Here is a 17,062-nt window from a genome sequence, read left to right on the forward strand (position 1 = left end):
GTTATCCAGCTTGATATGTTTAATTCTTCATTGTTGAATGTTACATTTCAGCCATAATAGCAACTGATGGAGGTAAAGGGGTAATTAACAGGGCTTATACAGTAGTATGGTATTTTATTATGCTGTCAAGTATAAGATTTTAAATATTTTTTTAAACTACAATATGTGTTCAATATTGTCATTAAAACACCACACTCTTGAATTATATTATCAATGAATTAAAATTCCCATATTTATTGTGTGATTACCATAATGCAAAACAGTGACTTATAGGGGCAAAAGAAAAAAAAATCACCAGAAAAAAAGTAGTACATAAAACTTGCATGTAGCATAAAACACTATATCTAGAACCGACACATTTCTAATGCACAGCTAAAATTGTTAATAGTTCATGCTGCAAATGTATGTTTATACTGTATAACAAAAAACAGAACACTCTAATATCAGATATATTAAACATTAACAATCTGTAAACTAAATTATTAGAACAATGTAGCCATACATGTCAAAACTACTAGAAAACTGACTGTAGTAAAATATAAAAAATCTAGAAGTATAAATAGAATTTGGCCCATAGACTTGTTCACTATAATACTATTTACATTACATATTAGAATGTTATTGAGCACATCTAATTCAAACATTAAACACTATTAAGAATAATTTTATTTACATGATCTATATGGACAACACAATTCTGTCAAATTTCATGGTTGCTACAAAAAATATACTATTTAAGAAGGACATTTTTTCTTTCTTTATGCCTTATATTTAACTCACTGCCAATAAATAAGAAATCTGAAAACTTAGAAAAAAAAGTTTGGTGAAGGGCATGTAAACTAATACTGAGCCTGACTGAAATCAAACTTTGTATCTTTTAAATACAAGTCTAGCATGTGAATTAGTCCAAACTATATCAAATCAAATAAAAGTACAACATGAATTATATAAAGGCACACATTACATCCAGCAACAGTGTCATAGCATTTAAAGATAGAATTTAGAGGGATTCACAAAAAGGCATAGCAATATCTTTCAAAAGCTGTAAATTCCTACAGAGTTTTCATTGTAATAGGATTTACACCAAGGATTCCAAACTTTCAGCTGTATTACTTCCATCGCCCAGAATGGTGCCGTTGTTATCAGCCGACAATATAGCTTTCTCATCTTCCCTTGTGTTCACAAGACTAAGTATAGCATTGTAGAGAAATTGGTACTGGTCCTGCAAAAGAAAAGCATTTCTTTGTAGCTTAAATATATTAAAATCTTCCATCGATACATACATTATCATTAACCGCTTAATCTACAGGGTCAGTGTGAGCCAGAGCCTAACCCGGCAGGCACAGGGCTCAAGGCAGGACTACAGCCTGGACAGGATGCCAGTCCATTGCAGGGCACCACACACAGGGCACTTTATAATGACCAATTGACCTGAACAGCATGTCCTTGGACTGCAGGAGGAAACTCGAGTAGCCGGAGAAAACCCACAGAGGCACATGGAGAACCTAGGCCGGAATTGAACCCAGGACCCTGGCACTGTGAGGCAGCAGTGCTAACCACCACACCACCCTATATTAACACCTTAAACATATTAATTAATGTCATATTACACTTTAAAACTATTTTAGTGAGGTTTAACTTCTGAAACTACAGAATAATATCAATTTACAACTAGTAATTAAAATGTATAAATAAACAATTATTTTTAATTGAATCCACATGTACATTTACTGTACATGTATCATTAGATTGTACACTAATTGTGTAATTAAGTGTAATTGTGTTTCAAGTTACTTACAATATCTGTGAAGACACCAGGCCTCATTAGGTTGATCATCTTTGCCACTTGATAGACATCCACAGAGTTTTCATTCTCCAGCTGATGCACAAGTGTGGTCAATGCACAGAATGTTCCTGCCGTTATTCCCCCATATCTATTAATGAAAGGGATTGCACAAAAACAAGCACATTTTTGAGGCAGCTAATTTAAAACTACAACATCAAATCTGAGTAAGCTAAAAAAAAAAAAAAAAAAAAAAGACCAGACTAAGAAATGCATTTATTTATTTCTTTTTTTTCAAAATTTAAGCCACTATTCTTAATTTACTGTATCATTGTGGTGTTAAATGTGTTTTGGAAAGTTATAGTTTTAACTGTCTGCTGTGTGGCTTTGAATTAAAAGTGAATAATAATTGAGCAAAAACTTACCCGTCGTGCACAATCATTGGTCCATCTCGTGTTACCGCTTCCTCTTTGATTAGGTTAATCAGCTCAAAGGTTTTGCTCATTGGGCTGTCAGGATTTGGCCATTTTGGAGACTGGTACTGTCTTACTTCAAGTACGTAGTCATCCTGTAAAGGAATATCTGAAGTGACTTCTTTGTCAAGGATTTCAGGATAAAATGTATGTGTAATCAAGCCTGTGGGACTGTTTTCTTATCACACCTCTACCTCTGCAAACCCAGATGGCATTGTGACAGCGTTTCTAATATAAACAGATGTGTCTTGTAATGATTCATATTAATTGTTTAATGTTTCATGTTTTCACGCTTTCTGCTTCAATTTAGATGTAGATTTTATTTTAAATTGAACAGTTTAGCACCAATTAAAAATTGAATATATTACAGAGCTATAACTCACTATAACTTTGTCAATGCATATATTTTAGTGATAATTCCCATAGGTTTGTTCATTAAAAAAAATAAAACTCTTTGTTTTTAATTTTATAACATTTAAAACTAATCAACAAATAATAATAATAATTAAAAAAAAAAAAAACATTAATAGCTAATAGCTACACAACAAAAGAATGTCATTGTCCAATTAGATTCATAAAACTTCAAACTTCAAAAATGAAATTGGAACCATAAAGCTGATTAAGAATTGCCATACTGTATAATTCTCTTGAGAATGTAACACAAATTTAAGTCAGTACATTTCCTTTGTCTTACCTGTGTGGCCTCCAGGATAAAATCCTGGACAACAAGCTTCTCCTCATTTGAGAGACAAACATGATCTTCACCAATCAGAGTAACTGTGAATGTTTCACAGCTCATTGGTTCTTCTTTGCTTGGCCAATAAACACACTCGCCTTCTGCCTAGAAACACCAGCAATGACATGTTGCTAACAATATTAGTTTAAAACCTGTTTTACTTTGCTTTCAGACTCTCAAAAGGGGTGTATTCAGAATGGGTGCCGTTGAATCTCAGTTAAAGAAACTCTGAAACCCTGTTCTAGAAAGTGTGTACAGCTATGGCCAAATGTTTTGTATCATCCTATATAATTAACATAATGTGCTTCATAAAGTCAAATAATTCCTGCAAAATAATGTTACGTTAACATATTGAATTACATACCGCTTTGTAGTTTTCCATGTAGTTAATGAAAGACTGACAATTGAAAAATATGACATTTCAAAATATAACATGAAATACTGTACTACTAGTATGGCTTTTGGAATACTTTTGTGATTACATGATGTTAAATAAAAGATCAGAACATTTTGTTTTTAAAGTTTTTATTTTTTTATTTATTGTATTTATTTATTTATTTTATGCCTCAATCCTAAATGTCCAGGTGATACAAAACTTTTTGCCATAGATGTACATGTCACGAACGATTTGGTAAAAAAAAAAAAAAAAGTAAGGCTGTCTTAAAAGTATAGAATAAAAAAGAAACACAAAGATATGTTGTTTATTTTCTCATTCAAGATATTTCTACAAATCTCCCCTACTACTTTCTCCTTTGGATTACAATGTTTTTAAGTGTTATAAGCGTTATAAGAACAGAATCTCACCAGACTCTGGTTATCCGGAAGCATGACAATTATCTGTGCATTGTGGTCCCATATCATTCTCCAGAAATCCTTGGTGGTATTTGAAAGTGGCTGCTGAGTTATAATGAACTCACTGCTCTGATGGTAGCCCTGAACACAAGAAGGAAGAGATGATGGGGTATTTAAAAATCTGATTTTGAATGCACTGTATGTTAACTATATTCTCATTAGCAGAATACTTACCATAATATAGGAGGCATTGATGTAATCTGTACCTTCACCTGATTCCGAGGGTAGGATAACTCTGGATCGCTCCACTTAAAAATAAATAAATAAATACTAAATAAATGGTATTATTTTTCCATACACAAATATAGACAACATTATATGATCGTTTAAACTCACAAATCAGATATCATTTAAAACTTACATAAATGATATGGAAAACATAAACTTACAGTATTAAACATTTAAAATAATGATGTAAGTGACAATATACTATTACACACACAGACTGGAGTGTGCTTGACACTTATGAAGTGATTTTTTTTACGGATTAATGCAATTATCCAAGACAACATCTTTCACAACTTACCGGGGATAAGAGATGCACTCCTGTTCTTGTCCCTGTTGCATTGCTTCAGTGCAGTCGAATAGTCACACTGTTTTGCATTGGGCTGGCTTAAAAACTGCAACACAACAAAGATGAATTAAAATGTCTTTATTATTCTCACTCATTTAATATCGAAATGTTTAAAATCATGGAGAATTTGACCAAATTAGGCATGCACTTTAAAAAAAAAAAAAATAAATGTCTGTGAATACATCAACAGTGTATATATTTAGTATAAATCAACCAAAAGTATGCCAAAAATATAGAAGAAATAGAATGTTTGATATTAAATATGTCATTGCGCATTTAATATGAGGGCTGACATTATATAGAGACAGATATTACCTTGAACTGCTTCTCCAGACGGGTTTTTCCTGATGGCCCTGGGGTCAAGAGGGTATTAACATAGGAATGAATGTGACTGGCAGCAACCTCGGTTTCCTTACTAAGGATGGCCTCCACAAGAGTGTCATGAATGAAAACATACTGCTCCTGTTTTAAAAGAAAATATGTATTTTGAATGAGGCACAGATGCGGTGTGGAAAAAAAATGTTATGCTACTGTTATGAAATAAATGGATTTTACTTGGTGTCAGCACACTGTAAATAGTTCGTTTATGTTGGTATAGAAATAACATCCTTTAAAACAGTTTTTTTTTTTTTTAGTAACCTTACAAAAAGGTTTAGAGACTACACACGGACTATAATTTAGGTATATTTAATGGTTGTTCTGTATATTGCAGTGGCGTGGAGTGGGTTTCCCAGTAGGTCATGCAGCGAGAATATATGAATTTAACATTAGATAGAGGTCGGCACTGGTACCTGAAAACTGGGTACCTGTCAGGTTTTAAATTACCCGACAAGACCCGGGTCGAATTTTACTACCTGTGTGTCGATTTATTAATTTGAGAAAATATGCCATTGATTATTTATGTAGTTTTCTCAGTAATAAATTTGTATACCACGAGGTAGCACTAGGACCAGTGAAAAGGCTAGCCTGCCTGCCTTTGGTTGGTGCGCAATGCATTATGGGACGCTGTAAAGGTGTAAACAAAATTAAATCAGTATGAGCTAACGATAGTGCGCAGTTGCAGAATGTCACGCCACTTGAATACAGCATGACTTGAGCACCACTACGCGCGTGTGGCTGTGACGTCACTCAGAGAGCCTGGTACTGTTTTAGAGCTAACGCAGCATGACTCGAACATAGCACAAAGAATGGAGCAGTCCACGCAATGAACACACAAAAAAACAAATTCTGCAATGACAGAAAGACGCATTTTCTATTCTAGTATTATCGCAACATTCTTAGTTTTCCGATTGGTCCTGCAGTGCATGACTTGAAAGCCCTGACTGCACTCGTATACTGACTCTTATAGCAATTTCTGTTCCCTTGACCATTTCCAGAATTGTAAGCAGAAGACAGTTGTATTGTGGACAGAAGCCTCCAACAACGGGAGCGTATTACTGAGTCCCTGCATCACCAAGCAATCAATACAAGATCACATCATTTAATGATAGGATCAGTAGAGTGTTTTCTTACCTCTGTTTGCACCAAGTAGTTTCTCTGAGTTCGTATATGTTTCAGGAACCCAAGTATGTTTACAGAGCCCTGGTTTTTGATCTGCTGTAACATGCTGTCCAGCACAATGAAAGTACCTGTCCTCCCAACCCCAGCGCTGCAAAATACAGAAACAGCATTTTCAGTGTACAGTCCATGCTGCTTAACGACAGTACCATTTAAAACACTCCATATTACATTAGAGCATACCTGCAATGAACTACAACTGGGCCCATTTCTGTGGTTCTGGCTGCTGAAGACTTTTGCACAAAGGTCAGAACAGGAAGTGTGTACTCAGGAACTCCCATGTCAGGCCACTGTGTGTAGTGATACTGGATAACTGTACGTTCAATATGCCTCCCTTTCTGGGATCCCTGAGATGAACAACATGTTACAATGTTACCCTTGAGTAGTACAAATGGACAATGTTTAGATGTCAACCATTACCATTCACAGTGAATAACAGCAGTTCAGTTGCTTTCCTAGAAAACCAGAAAATCTATTATGTTTATATTCAACAAATATTTTTTATTAACCTTTTTTATTTTGGTGTTCCTCACAGTGAAGTGTCGCTGAGTGTAATAGGCCATGGCTTTAGTACTCTTCACTGACACAAGAAAACAGCCATACTCTTCATTGTTTTCTAAAGGCCAGTACTGGTCACATTTTCTCTACAGTACAAAAAAAACAAAAAAAACATTGGGTATCCATGAAAGTAAACTGCATGCACAAGGCAAATAAAGCATATAAAAATAAGGCAACTGTGGAAAGTCAAAACTGTTAATAATACAGATTTTTTACTGTGCTCACCCAAAACCTGACTTTACTGAGGGGAGCAGGTGGATGTTCTGCATGGATGCCTTGTACAGGCTTAGAATACATTTCACCTGGAAGCATTATGAGTGCCTTAAGTATGAAGAAGGACCTTTACTGTTTAAAAATCTGTCAAATAAAAATATGTTATAGGGTGACCGGATCAGTGAGTTCAATTGCAATGTCTCTTAACCTGCCCTCATGAAAGATTCTGACAGACAATCACACTTTCATCTGAAATTAAGTCATAGTATTGCAGACAATGAAACAAAGAACTCACTTTTTCATGCTGTTCCCAGAGGGTTATGTACAAGGTGGCTGGTAATTTTAAAAAATATATACAAATATAGCTATGTTGTCATAAAGACCTAAACACAATGAAATAGCAAGTGGAAAATACATACCCTTCCTTTCTCAACTAGGTTTGTGATCATAACAATAACTCCAACGTTATGTTCCCAGATCATTCTCCAGAAATCTTCAGCTGTTGATTTCAGAGGCCCTTGGGCTGCAATATAGGCTTTTTGTCTGTTGAATCCCTATTGAAATGTAAGGAATGAGAAGGCTACTCAAACAGAAGGCAATACATTGTGTGTAAGGTGTCTGTTATCCTTATAAGGTATGTCATTACGTGCTGTTTGGTTTTGGATGTTCAAACTGTGCGAAATGATAAGAGGCACCCTACCCCACAAGGACAACAATTGTACTCAGGAAGTACAATCATTCAAAATGTGTTTTAACGTTTACCTACATCAACATAGTTTGCATTAATGTAATCACTGTGGCTTCCATCTTTTTCAAGAAGGGGTGCAAGTTTTACTCTACTGTGATCATCTGAAATAAAAGGAGGAAGAAAACATTCTAAGTCAAGGTAAAAGCATTTCATGAGTATATCAGAAAAAAAGACTGTTATAGTAACTGTGACATTTCCTTAAGGTCAAACTATTCATGTGACAAACCTATAATGCAGTACATTCTAACACGCTAAATTCCAATACCCACACACAGATTCATAGTCTGCTTTTCTTAAGATCCTATCCTCGGAGATACATAAAATACAATGTCAGCTATTGAAAACATCTCTGTAGTGAATATAATGACATTGAAATGGTAGGGTCTAGAAGCTTCGAACAACAATGCTCCTTTTAAACAGCTGTTCAGAGGGCATTGCTGCAGTTCATTATCAATTGTCCTGCGTGTGATGTGTATTTAACAAATGTTTTTTTTTTTTTATGTATGAACAAGAGTTGCTGCCCTGTTAGCCCATATTGAAATGATCAGATCTGAGATTTCTGTACAATTCTATCAGTATACAAGTAACAAATCTAGCATCAATTAAAAATAATATATTGCATACATACATGCTACAATGTTAATGTATCGATTCTTGTTCTTATTATCGGGATGGTTGGAGTTGTCTGATGTGATACCTAAATCAACAGTACAATTCTGAATTTCCTGTAAAAGAAATACATATGTATCAGAACAATCATTAAAATCACCCTAGAAGAACAACACTCCTCAATGCAATAAGCATGCAAAAATGATCACAGAAACAAAATATACTACATATATGTAATCCTATGAACTTTTACTACAGATCTGGAAACAGTAAGAAAGGGTGTCTTACCTCATACAACTCTTTCAAAATCTAATGTGGGAGTGAATGCAAAAAGCACAGCAATGAAATTCAATGACAGACACTGAGCAAGTGCATGAACAGTAGTTTTAATGTAATTAAAAAAAAAAGGTGATCACCTTTAATCATGCAGTAACCAGAGTTTACCATGACAAGCAGCAAGGCAATATAACTGCAGCATTTCAAATGCCATGCAATTCAACTGTACATTGACATCATTTCACTAATAAGTATGTAGATATAATGGAAAGCTTGAAAAATGTGCAATTGGCCAGTTGACATGTCATGCATCAAAGCCATTTAACATGAAATGCTGCTGAGCCAGACAATACAGTACCAAACAGTTTTAAAAGAAGCTGTAGATTTCTAATATTGTATTCTACAAAAGGAGTGTTCAGAGATAAAGGAGGAAGGGGGGAGTGGTATTTGTCTGGAAAAATACAGCACATAAATTGACTTTTTATTCAAATCCAGGACCTATATATGTATCACATCTCCTTGGAGACAACCTATGCTCAGATTTGATCTACTCTGAAGTCAGGTATCTCTTTTCTCTACAGCAAGCCCTGCAAAGTGGCCGAGTGACTATAGCCACCCTGCTCTAGCTCACTCAGTGAATCGAATGGAATTTGTAATTTGGAGCTGTCTAGGAATGCAAGACCACCCTGAAATCAGTACCAAACCACAGAAGAGGTCATAAGGACCAGTCCATTAACATGCTGCATTGTAATATTTATGAAGTTTTATTTTTCATAAATTATAAAACACAAGAAAGACTGTGTATAACATACCCCAAATTCTTCAGTAAATCTATTTGTGTTGTGAAGGTCTGCTACGTGTTTTGGAAACTTTTTCACAGGGATTGCCTCAACATCATCTGAAAAAAATAAAAGGTGTTACTAACTAAGATATAAACTTTTTATCCATATGTGATGGGTTGGTGAATGCAATTTTAGTCATAAAGAACTATATTATCTGGTGCTTTTTTCCTCAACAGTTTTAAAGCAGGAAGATTAAATAATGCTATATTTTAGTAACAATTATATTTTTATTGGGATTTTGGATGCCACTACATATAATGTAGGGCAGTTTATTTTCAGTCACTGTGTTTGCCATTGTTTTCTCATATTAGCTAAGTGAAAAAATAACTGTATTTCTTGTGAAGGAACATGATAGTTTATCCTAACAACAAAAGGTTTTTATACAAATGGTCACAGAATTGAATGATAATTATTGTATGTTTATGATCATAGATTAGTAGGTTATACATATATAGTGTTAAATCCAGCATTTAAAATTTTCTACAACTTTATCTGATATAGTTATTATCATTCACAGATCTTTAGGCTGCAGTTAGCAGGAGGAACGCCATATATAAAATGACCCATCTGTTCCAATAACAGATGTGAATAATTAAAACGGAACTGTGGTGAATCATTTAAATTGTACAATGAAAATTAAGAATAATCGGGTTAATCCAAATGCTGGAACATGTTTGGTTTATTTCTCAGGAAGTTTTTTTTTTTTTCTTCCTTCTTTTTAGCAAACTGAGAAATGGTAAGTTTATATGTATTACTTCTTATGAAAGCGTAGTAAAAAAAACAGCTACAACATATGCTGTAGCACATCAGTTCCAACAGTACAGATACTTTCATCAAACATACACATTGGTAAAACTTAATAAGTAAAATATTTTAGATACATTCACACAAGAACCACTAGGAACTTGTGGTTATGGAAACTGAGTTTTACTATATTAGGTTAATGTACAGTAATTACCTAATGAATTATTAATTACTGCCAGTTGTGCCAAGTTAATATAAAGTGTGCCAAAACTGACTTATGATATTATATGCTGTAATGAAAATGACCTGTCAAACCTCTTCGCTTGCTGACAAAAAAAAAGCATATTTGATGAAAAAACGATTTCATTACCTGAATTGGGAAGGATTGGTGTTGATGGTGTTGTTATCACGCGAGGTGATGTGTTGTCCTCTAGATAAAAATGAGCTGTCTGAAAGCATTTTCTTCAAAAAGAAAATAACCGATATTTAAAACATTTTAAAAAGATATACATGTATAATAATGCAATCTTATATAACATATATAATGAGAATGTTATAATCACATAAACAAGTCAGTATTAAATATATAAAAAAAAAAAAAAAAAAAAAACCACTTGCTAAATTCATTTAAGGCAGCAAAGCTATCTTTTGCATTGTTTGTTGTCTTGTTTTAACTGTAGTTACCTGTATTTGAAGCAAAAGAAAGAACAAATATCAGACATCCTAAATACAGATTCTCAGGTGCAATCAATGATTCCCTTTGCCAAGCTGACACTAGCTTGAACAAGTAGCTTGAATCAAATGAGGCACAGCCTCGCCCTACAGTATAGCAGACAGCTTAAATACTCTGGCAAACTAAATACACACGATTATATTGAGCAAAATAAAAGTACTGGTCCAATTTTGTATAGCCTGCGGATGCTACCACATTTCACGGTCTTGTTTGGACTTTTTTGCAAAAGGGATTAAATTATGATGCTTTGGCTTTTTTGGCAGCTAGTCTCCACAGGAAAGCGACTCAAGGCCTGAATAAGAATCTTCAATTAATTATTGGCTTTATGTTAATGCAAAAAAAAAAATAGTCTTAATGCTGAATGATACTAATTTAACCAATAATTTTTAGCAAGATGACTGTTGAGTACAGTCCACAGCATCAAACCATCATTTCACTTGTGACCTGATCCAGATTCTAACTGAATTCCATGTGGACAGACTAATTTATAACCTTGTCTCAGTACCTGGTTTGGATGTATTTAATATTTTAAATATCTAAAACAATTTAATGGACTGTAGTCTTAGTTATGCAGCCGTCTTAAAATTTCATTTAAAATAAAAAAGCTGTTTAAAAAACTTCCAATCACTTTTTTTTCCCTAGCATTACACTGGGGTTATCATACAATAGCTGCAATAGCTTACTGTAATTACTGTGTAGGAACCTCATTTTTTCATTACCTGATTTTAGTCATTGTTACATCATATATTTAATGCATTATATCTTCACAATATACATTTTAACCAACCATTTAACATGTGCACTTCCAATAGTAAGTATGATTACAGTTGCTACGTTGTGTTACTTTCTGTCCACCCTGTGATTGTCATTCATCTCCAGGTGTTTTATACCAGCATGCTTGATTTTAACAAAAACATATTCACCTGTACTCCCACAAGGAAGGCATGGATTTATATGGAAAAATTCATCATACAAAATAATCTTTCTGCAGTCAAGCAGTGTTGTGTATTCTTTAACTGCAAGTCACAGACAACAAACTAAAATATTCATGTTTTATAGAATCATTATTTTTCTTCCATGCTTTATTCTAATTGTACTATTAAGTGATTACAGTATGTTACATTACAACAAGACAAATATTACTATGTTGGTAAATACTAAAGACTGGAATCCATGTACTGGTGCATTATATCTATGTTCTAGTTCAATACATTAACCTTTTAAAAATGTTATTCTTAGTGTTACTGATCAAATACAATTGCATAACCAATATTCAATGAACAAAATTATTCCCACTTTTTATTAGTTGATAACAGATTTGAATGTTTAAAAAAGTCAAATGTATCTGTGAAACAAAATGATTTGTTACATAATAAAAAAAAAAAAAACACAAGCCATTATAAAAACCAACAAAAAAGGCGACAGCTCCTATAAAATCATGAAAAGATCAAAGTATAATCCAACAAACCAGTTTTTTCCAAGAAAAAAAAATCATGACAGACCTATGCATGTGTTTTCAAATATATAAAAAAATCTCAGAAAGGGTTACATTCAAAGATCTCTCAGAACATTTAGTTCCAGATTTAATCTTGCCTTCATCATTAAAAGACTGGGTTACCAAATGTACATCTGTGAATTAACACAATGTCATTTGAGAAGAACAAGGACCGAGCATGCCCAGGATTACTAAAACGGCAGCACAAAATCCATCTTACAAGACCAAAACAAGACTCTAAAATGTATGACATAATGATCTGCATGAATATTTCAGACCTCTTTCAGCCACATAACAAAAAAAAAAAAAAGCTTTTGTATGATAACATACAATTTGTCATCAGGGATTACAGATAATCCTCTCTACAAAAACAATGCAGCAACTCAATATGAAGAAAATATGTATGTGAAAGAATCAGTCTCCTGGTCTAATGACAAGTAATGTTGGTGGATGAAATATTTAAAACTGTGAAGCAGTTTTCTACGTTATCGGATATGAAGGCCATCCACAATGTTACATTGCTTGCAGGCTTTAACCATCTCTTTTGGATTCTGTTCAATATAAGCGGATGTGCTATTTCTGAGATAACAGTTTTGTTGCATTTTATGTTTAAAACACCCTTTTACATCATATATTGTTTTAATTGTATTTTAAGAATGGACATTCTATCAATGTATTTCACCATGACAGCTGTTGACTCTTTTCACGTGACCTGAACGTTAAAAAATATGTATAATACTATAACAATGAAAAGATAATACTAAAAAATGAAATACAAAATGTAAAAGGTTATTAATTACTAGCCAAAATGAATGTAGACAACTTATTTTGCTGATCTAACATCTGCCAAAATGTACAAGTAACATGCTGGCTATACCCTTAACATATGTGTTAGTGGAGCTTTCCAATCTGAAAATTAGATTTTTTAAAACATAATAACAGATTATATCTCCCATAGAGAGAACAAATCAAGCTCTAATAAGTAAGCCTTAATCATCTGGTACACAACCTTGCCTGCCTGTTTGCTTCACTCTAAGAGCAGATTAACCCTTTCAGGGCCAAACAGTTCCTCCCCTAAAACGGCATATCACTTTTTTTCTTTCTTTTTTTAAATGCTAGACCAACAAATATTTACATATATGACAAGCAGGAAATGCAATTTTTTTTTTGTTATTACAGAGAGGGGGGTCAAATACCGCACATTCTGTATGCAAAACCCCAGGGAAGGGCCTATTGGTGATTTAAAGAAACCCGTTTTTGTTCAGACCAGTGGACACCGCAAATATGTAGTTTCAAGATGATGTGTTACATGCTTTGCTGTTTCTTCTTTCAAAATGAGAAAGACAGAAGACTGTGACCACAATGTACAGAACATTCAGCATACAGGAATTCAGATCCTTCTGATGCACAAAATAGGGAATTTAAATGTTCTAAAATATTCTAGATCAGGGGTGTCAAACTGCAGTCCTCGAGGGCCACGGGGTCTTCTGCTTTTCATTTGAACTAATAGATAATTTATCTGATTATGTGTTCAATTGGACATATTTAATATTTTACAAGGTCTCTTACAGTTGCTGATTTTAAAAACGACCTTAGACATTAATATTAATACTAACAACAGGCCTTATGATTACTACAATATGACATGCAGTTTTACACTACTAATGCAGTATGGATATCAATACACTCAACAGCAACTGTGGGTCAGTTTATACTGTAGTGAAAAAGTAGTCCTGATAAGTAAGCTTTGAGAATACATAATTTGCCAGTGCTTAAAGGCAAACTATGAACCACACAAGCTGCAACTAAAACCCACTATAATTATTGTATTTACAATTATATTCAAAACCAATCTAGCATTAAGCAACGTAGTACAATTACAAAAAGATCAACCACCTTGCTGAATTTTTGAGATGTTAGAACTTAGAACTTCTGATTTTGAGATGTTAGAATTAAAAGAAGAATGACAATATTCTTTTTTTTTAATGTAAAATCTAAAATAATTACCAAAGTTTCAAGAAAAGCACATAACAACGATTTGGTACAGCTCATACAGAGAGTGCTAATATTTACTTAATTTAACCGTATCGAATGAAGTGAAAATGATAATACATTCTTTTTAGCTTATCATTTGGCTGTTTAACAAAGGGACAAGTTTTCCATTTTCTGCAGCTAATAGAAAATTGCTTATTAAAACCATGGTTAAATATCAATTATTTTGCAAGAATTTTCATAATCTCTTACCTTTATTGGGGGGTTAAGAGTTTCCTACTGAAGCACCTACATAGTTTAACTTGGAAACATTATTAAAACATCACAAATGTACTCATTACAATTTCATTTTGCACAATATCAGTAATATAATGATGTTGCTAGTAATACAATACTATGATCTACAGGATTTGTGTGAGAAAGATTTGATAATCCATCACAAAATGAGAATGGCTGGCAACTAACATTTAAACTTACAATGCATATACAGGGGCACTGGCCCCTCCAATAATCATCTCCCAAATATTGATTTCTGCTTTTCAATGTATTGCGTTTGCCCTTTGTGTCACTGACACTCACAAACGGAACGTATTTCCTCATAGCATGCAGTTATGGACGCATGTGTACTCGGTTTGCACACGTTCCCCCATAACATTCAGTTAAGGACTGGCGTGTGTGTGTTCCCTTAATATTTGAGTTCAGCTACAACAGTACAATTAGTGGAAAAATCACACATTTTTTTAAATTATGCTATTTTATGCTAAACTGAAAACCTGAAAACTGTTAAAATAAAGGGAAAGCACTTGTGAAGCTGAATCAAGAATTTCAATGCAGATTTCCAGAAAGGCAGTATGACTTATTTGTTGAGCCTATTTTAACGCTTGGGAATCAGACAATGGCCACGCTACCTGTTACAGTTGCAAATGAAGAAAGATATTTCAGTGTTAAAAAGCTCCACAGCGTATGGACTTTCATTGAAATGGCAAGTGTAATGCTATGTATTTATATAACTATATCAACACACGTATGTGTGTGTGTTTAATGTGCCCCCCAATAGTGGTCAAATTTGTGTTCCTGCGAACGCCCCTGTTGATGGGTATAGCGAATGACTCATGTTTTTTTTTTGGTTTTAAAAGCATGCAAACAGACAGGCAGGCAAGTCCTGTTTTAAATATTTAAACAGATGAAATATTTAGATGTGCAGATCAACTTACTAGAACACTTGGATTTTAAGTTTCAAACCTCACAGTGATAAGAATAAACAGATTGGACCACTTTTAGTTCTATACATTCTCCTGTCTTGGAAATTCAAAATTTAAAAGGTCACAATAATCATTAAACAAAAACGTAACCAGTGCCATCATGCAGCTTGAAAAAACTGCGCTGTAAATGAGAACCTACCTCCAATATATGAGAATCCCCACTAGGACCATTAGACAGAGAAAGGTGAGACTTGACACCACCAACAGAGGGACTATTGCCCTTTTCTCTTTTTCAACACTTTCTGCAAAACCAATGCGGGATTCATGGCTGCTGTTGCTGGCTTCTGTGGGTGTAGAACATTTACATTTTAGACATTTACAGGTTAACTTTCATTTTTTCAACACCTCAATTACTTATATATTTTTGCCTTCTCATACACAAAAATTGTATACTACCATTTGCAAACCAGTTAAAATGTTTTGTGAGTAGAGATTAAGAACAGAAAGAGCGCAGACATGCAAACATTCATTAAGAACTTACCTTAAAAAAAACAGAAGTAACAATCTATATCTACATAAATCTAAAATGGCAATTTACCTGGTTAATTAAATGTATTGTATTAGTAAATGCAAAACATTACATTTTAAAACCAGGCAATTGGCTAATTTTGTAATACTTGTATGGTATAATAAAAGTGTTTAAACACTAACAATCAATAACAGTAATACAGTTTTTAAATTAATCAATTTTAAAATTCTTACCTAAAAGTGTTTTTTTTTTATTCATTAACAAATGAAAATAAATCTCTCACAGCTTCAGAGAAACATTTTGTTGAGCATGCATCCAGCAAGCGTAACCACAAAATGGGATCATAAATTATTGTTACAAGAATAACTGTGAAAAAAGGCTAAATTGGACACATGCAGGTTTAATAGGGGTTGGGATTTCACTTTGTTGTTCTAGGTTAGGACAATACACTGTACACACAAAAAGGTTAATTAAGCCATCCAGTCACCCCACAGTAAACTCTAGGCAGGCATGCTTCTGTCATCTTCGATCACTAATTCACACACAATGACAAAACTCCACTGAAACCTCTGGAATGCCAGGGCATAAATGAGTTGCTTAATGAATCCAGAGTAATGATGAGTGGGTTAGTGTCTTCATAGTACCTGTCAGCTTCAGTCAGTAGTGTACATTGAGCGTGGAAGGAGTCTGCTGCCATCTAGTGGATTTTCATTGGCTAAAGAGTTTTGAGGATTCTGCAACCATCTACTGGACATTTGTTGCACGCCTAATTCAGCACATATTGGGTATATATATATATATATATATATATATATATATATATATATATATATATATATATATATATATATATATATATATAATCATTGTAAAAGCCTAGTAATCTCAGGGATACTCTTGTATACATGTTGTCTACATTTTTTCTCTCTAATAAAACAGAATGGATAAATAAATAAAGTATATTACATACCCCAAGACCTGAAGAAATGTAATGATTGGACATAACAGTTTAGATGTGTCAAATCAGTGCTGTTAAAAGCTTCATATAACCGTTATTTAGCAAATACTTGGCACATCACCAAATTTTATAATCCTACTGCAATTGGGTTTCCAACGTAAGATTTGTATATATAACAGACTACACAG

The 17,062-nt window shown here is 33.6% G+C and overlaps 1 protein-coding gene across 2 annotated transcripts in view; it reads right to left on the reverse strand.

Annotated features, from left to right (window-relative positions):
* Positions 1-214: 214 nt before the first annotated feature.
* Positions 215-17,062, reverse strand: part of LOC121318325 (receptor-type tyrosine-protein phosphatase zeta-like) — a 64,808-nt gene continuing 47,960 nt past the window's right edge. For both annotated transcript variants that reach the window (XM_041254852.1, XM_041254853.1), the window contains exons 14-31: positions 15,587-15,731; positions 10,336-10,427; positions 9,192-9,277; positions 8,392-8,412; positions 8,123-8,219; positions 7,513-7,595; positions 7,166-7,300; positions 6,485-6,619; positions 6,159-6,322; positions 5,931-6,066; positions 4,734-4,880; positions 4,371-4,464; positions 4,019-4,092; positions 3,797-3,925; positions 2,951-3,097; positions 2,209-2,351; positions 1,799-1,934; positions 215-1,222 (exon numbers count right to left, since the gene is read on the reverse strand). In XM_041254852.1, coding sequence (XP_041110786.1) covers positions 1,079-1,222; positions 1,799-1,934; positions 2,209-2,351; positions 2,951-3,097; positions 3,797-3,925; positions 4,019-4,092; positions 4,371-4,464; positions 4,734-4,880; positions 5,931-6,066; positions 6,159-6,322; positions 6,485-6,619; positions 7,166-7,300; positions 7,513-7,595; positions 8,123-8,219; positions 8,392-8,412; positions 9,192-9,277; positions 10,336-10,427; positions 15,587-15,731 — 2,108 coding nt within the window. In that variant the 3' untranslated portion in view covers positions 215-1,078. The remainder of the gene's footprint in view (positions 1,223-1,798; positions 1,935-2,208; positions 2,352-2,950; positions 3,098-3,796; positions 3,926-4,018; positions 4,093-4,370; positions 4,465-4,733; positions 4,881-5,930; positions 6,067-6,158; positions 6,323-6,484; positions 6,620-7,165; positions 7,301-7,512; positions 7,596-8,122; positions 8,220-8,391; positions 8,413-9,191; positions 9,278-10,335; positions 10,428-15,586; positions 15,732-17,062) is intronic.

This window comes from Polyodon spathula, chromosome 7, assembly GCF_017654505.1.
Source record: "Polyodon spathula isolate WHYD16114869_AA chromosome 7, ASM1765450v1, whole genome shotgun sequence".
NCBI classification, from domain to species: domain Eukaryota; kingdom Metazoa; phylum Chordata; class Actinopteri; order Acipenseriformes; family Polyodontidae; genus Polyodon; species Polyodon spathula.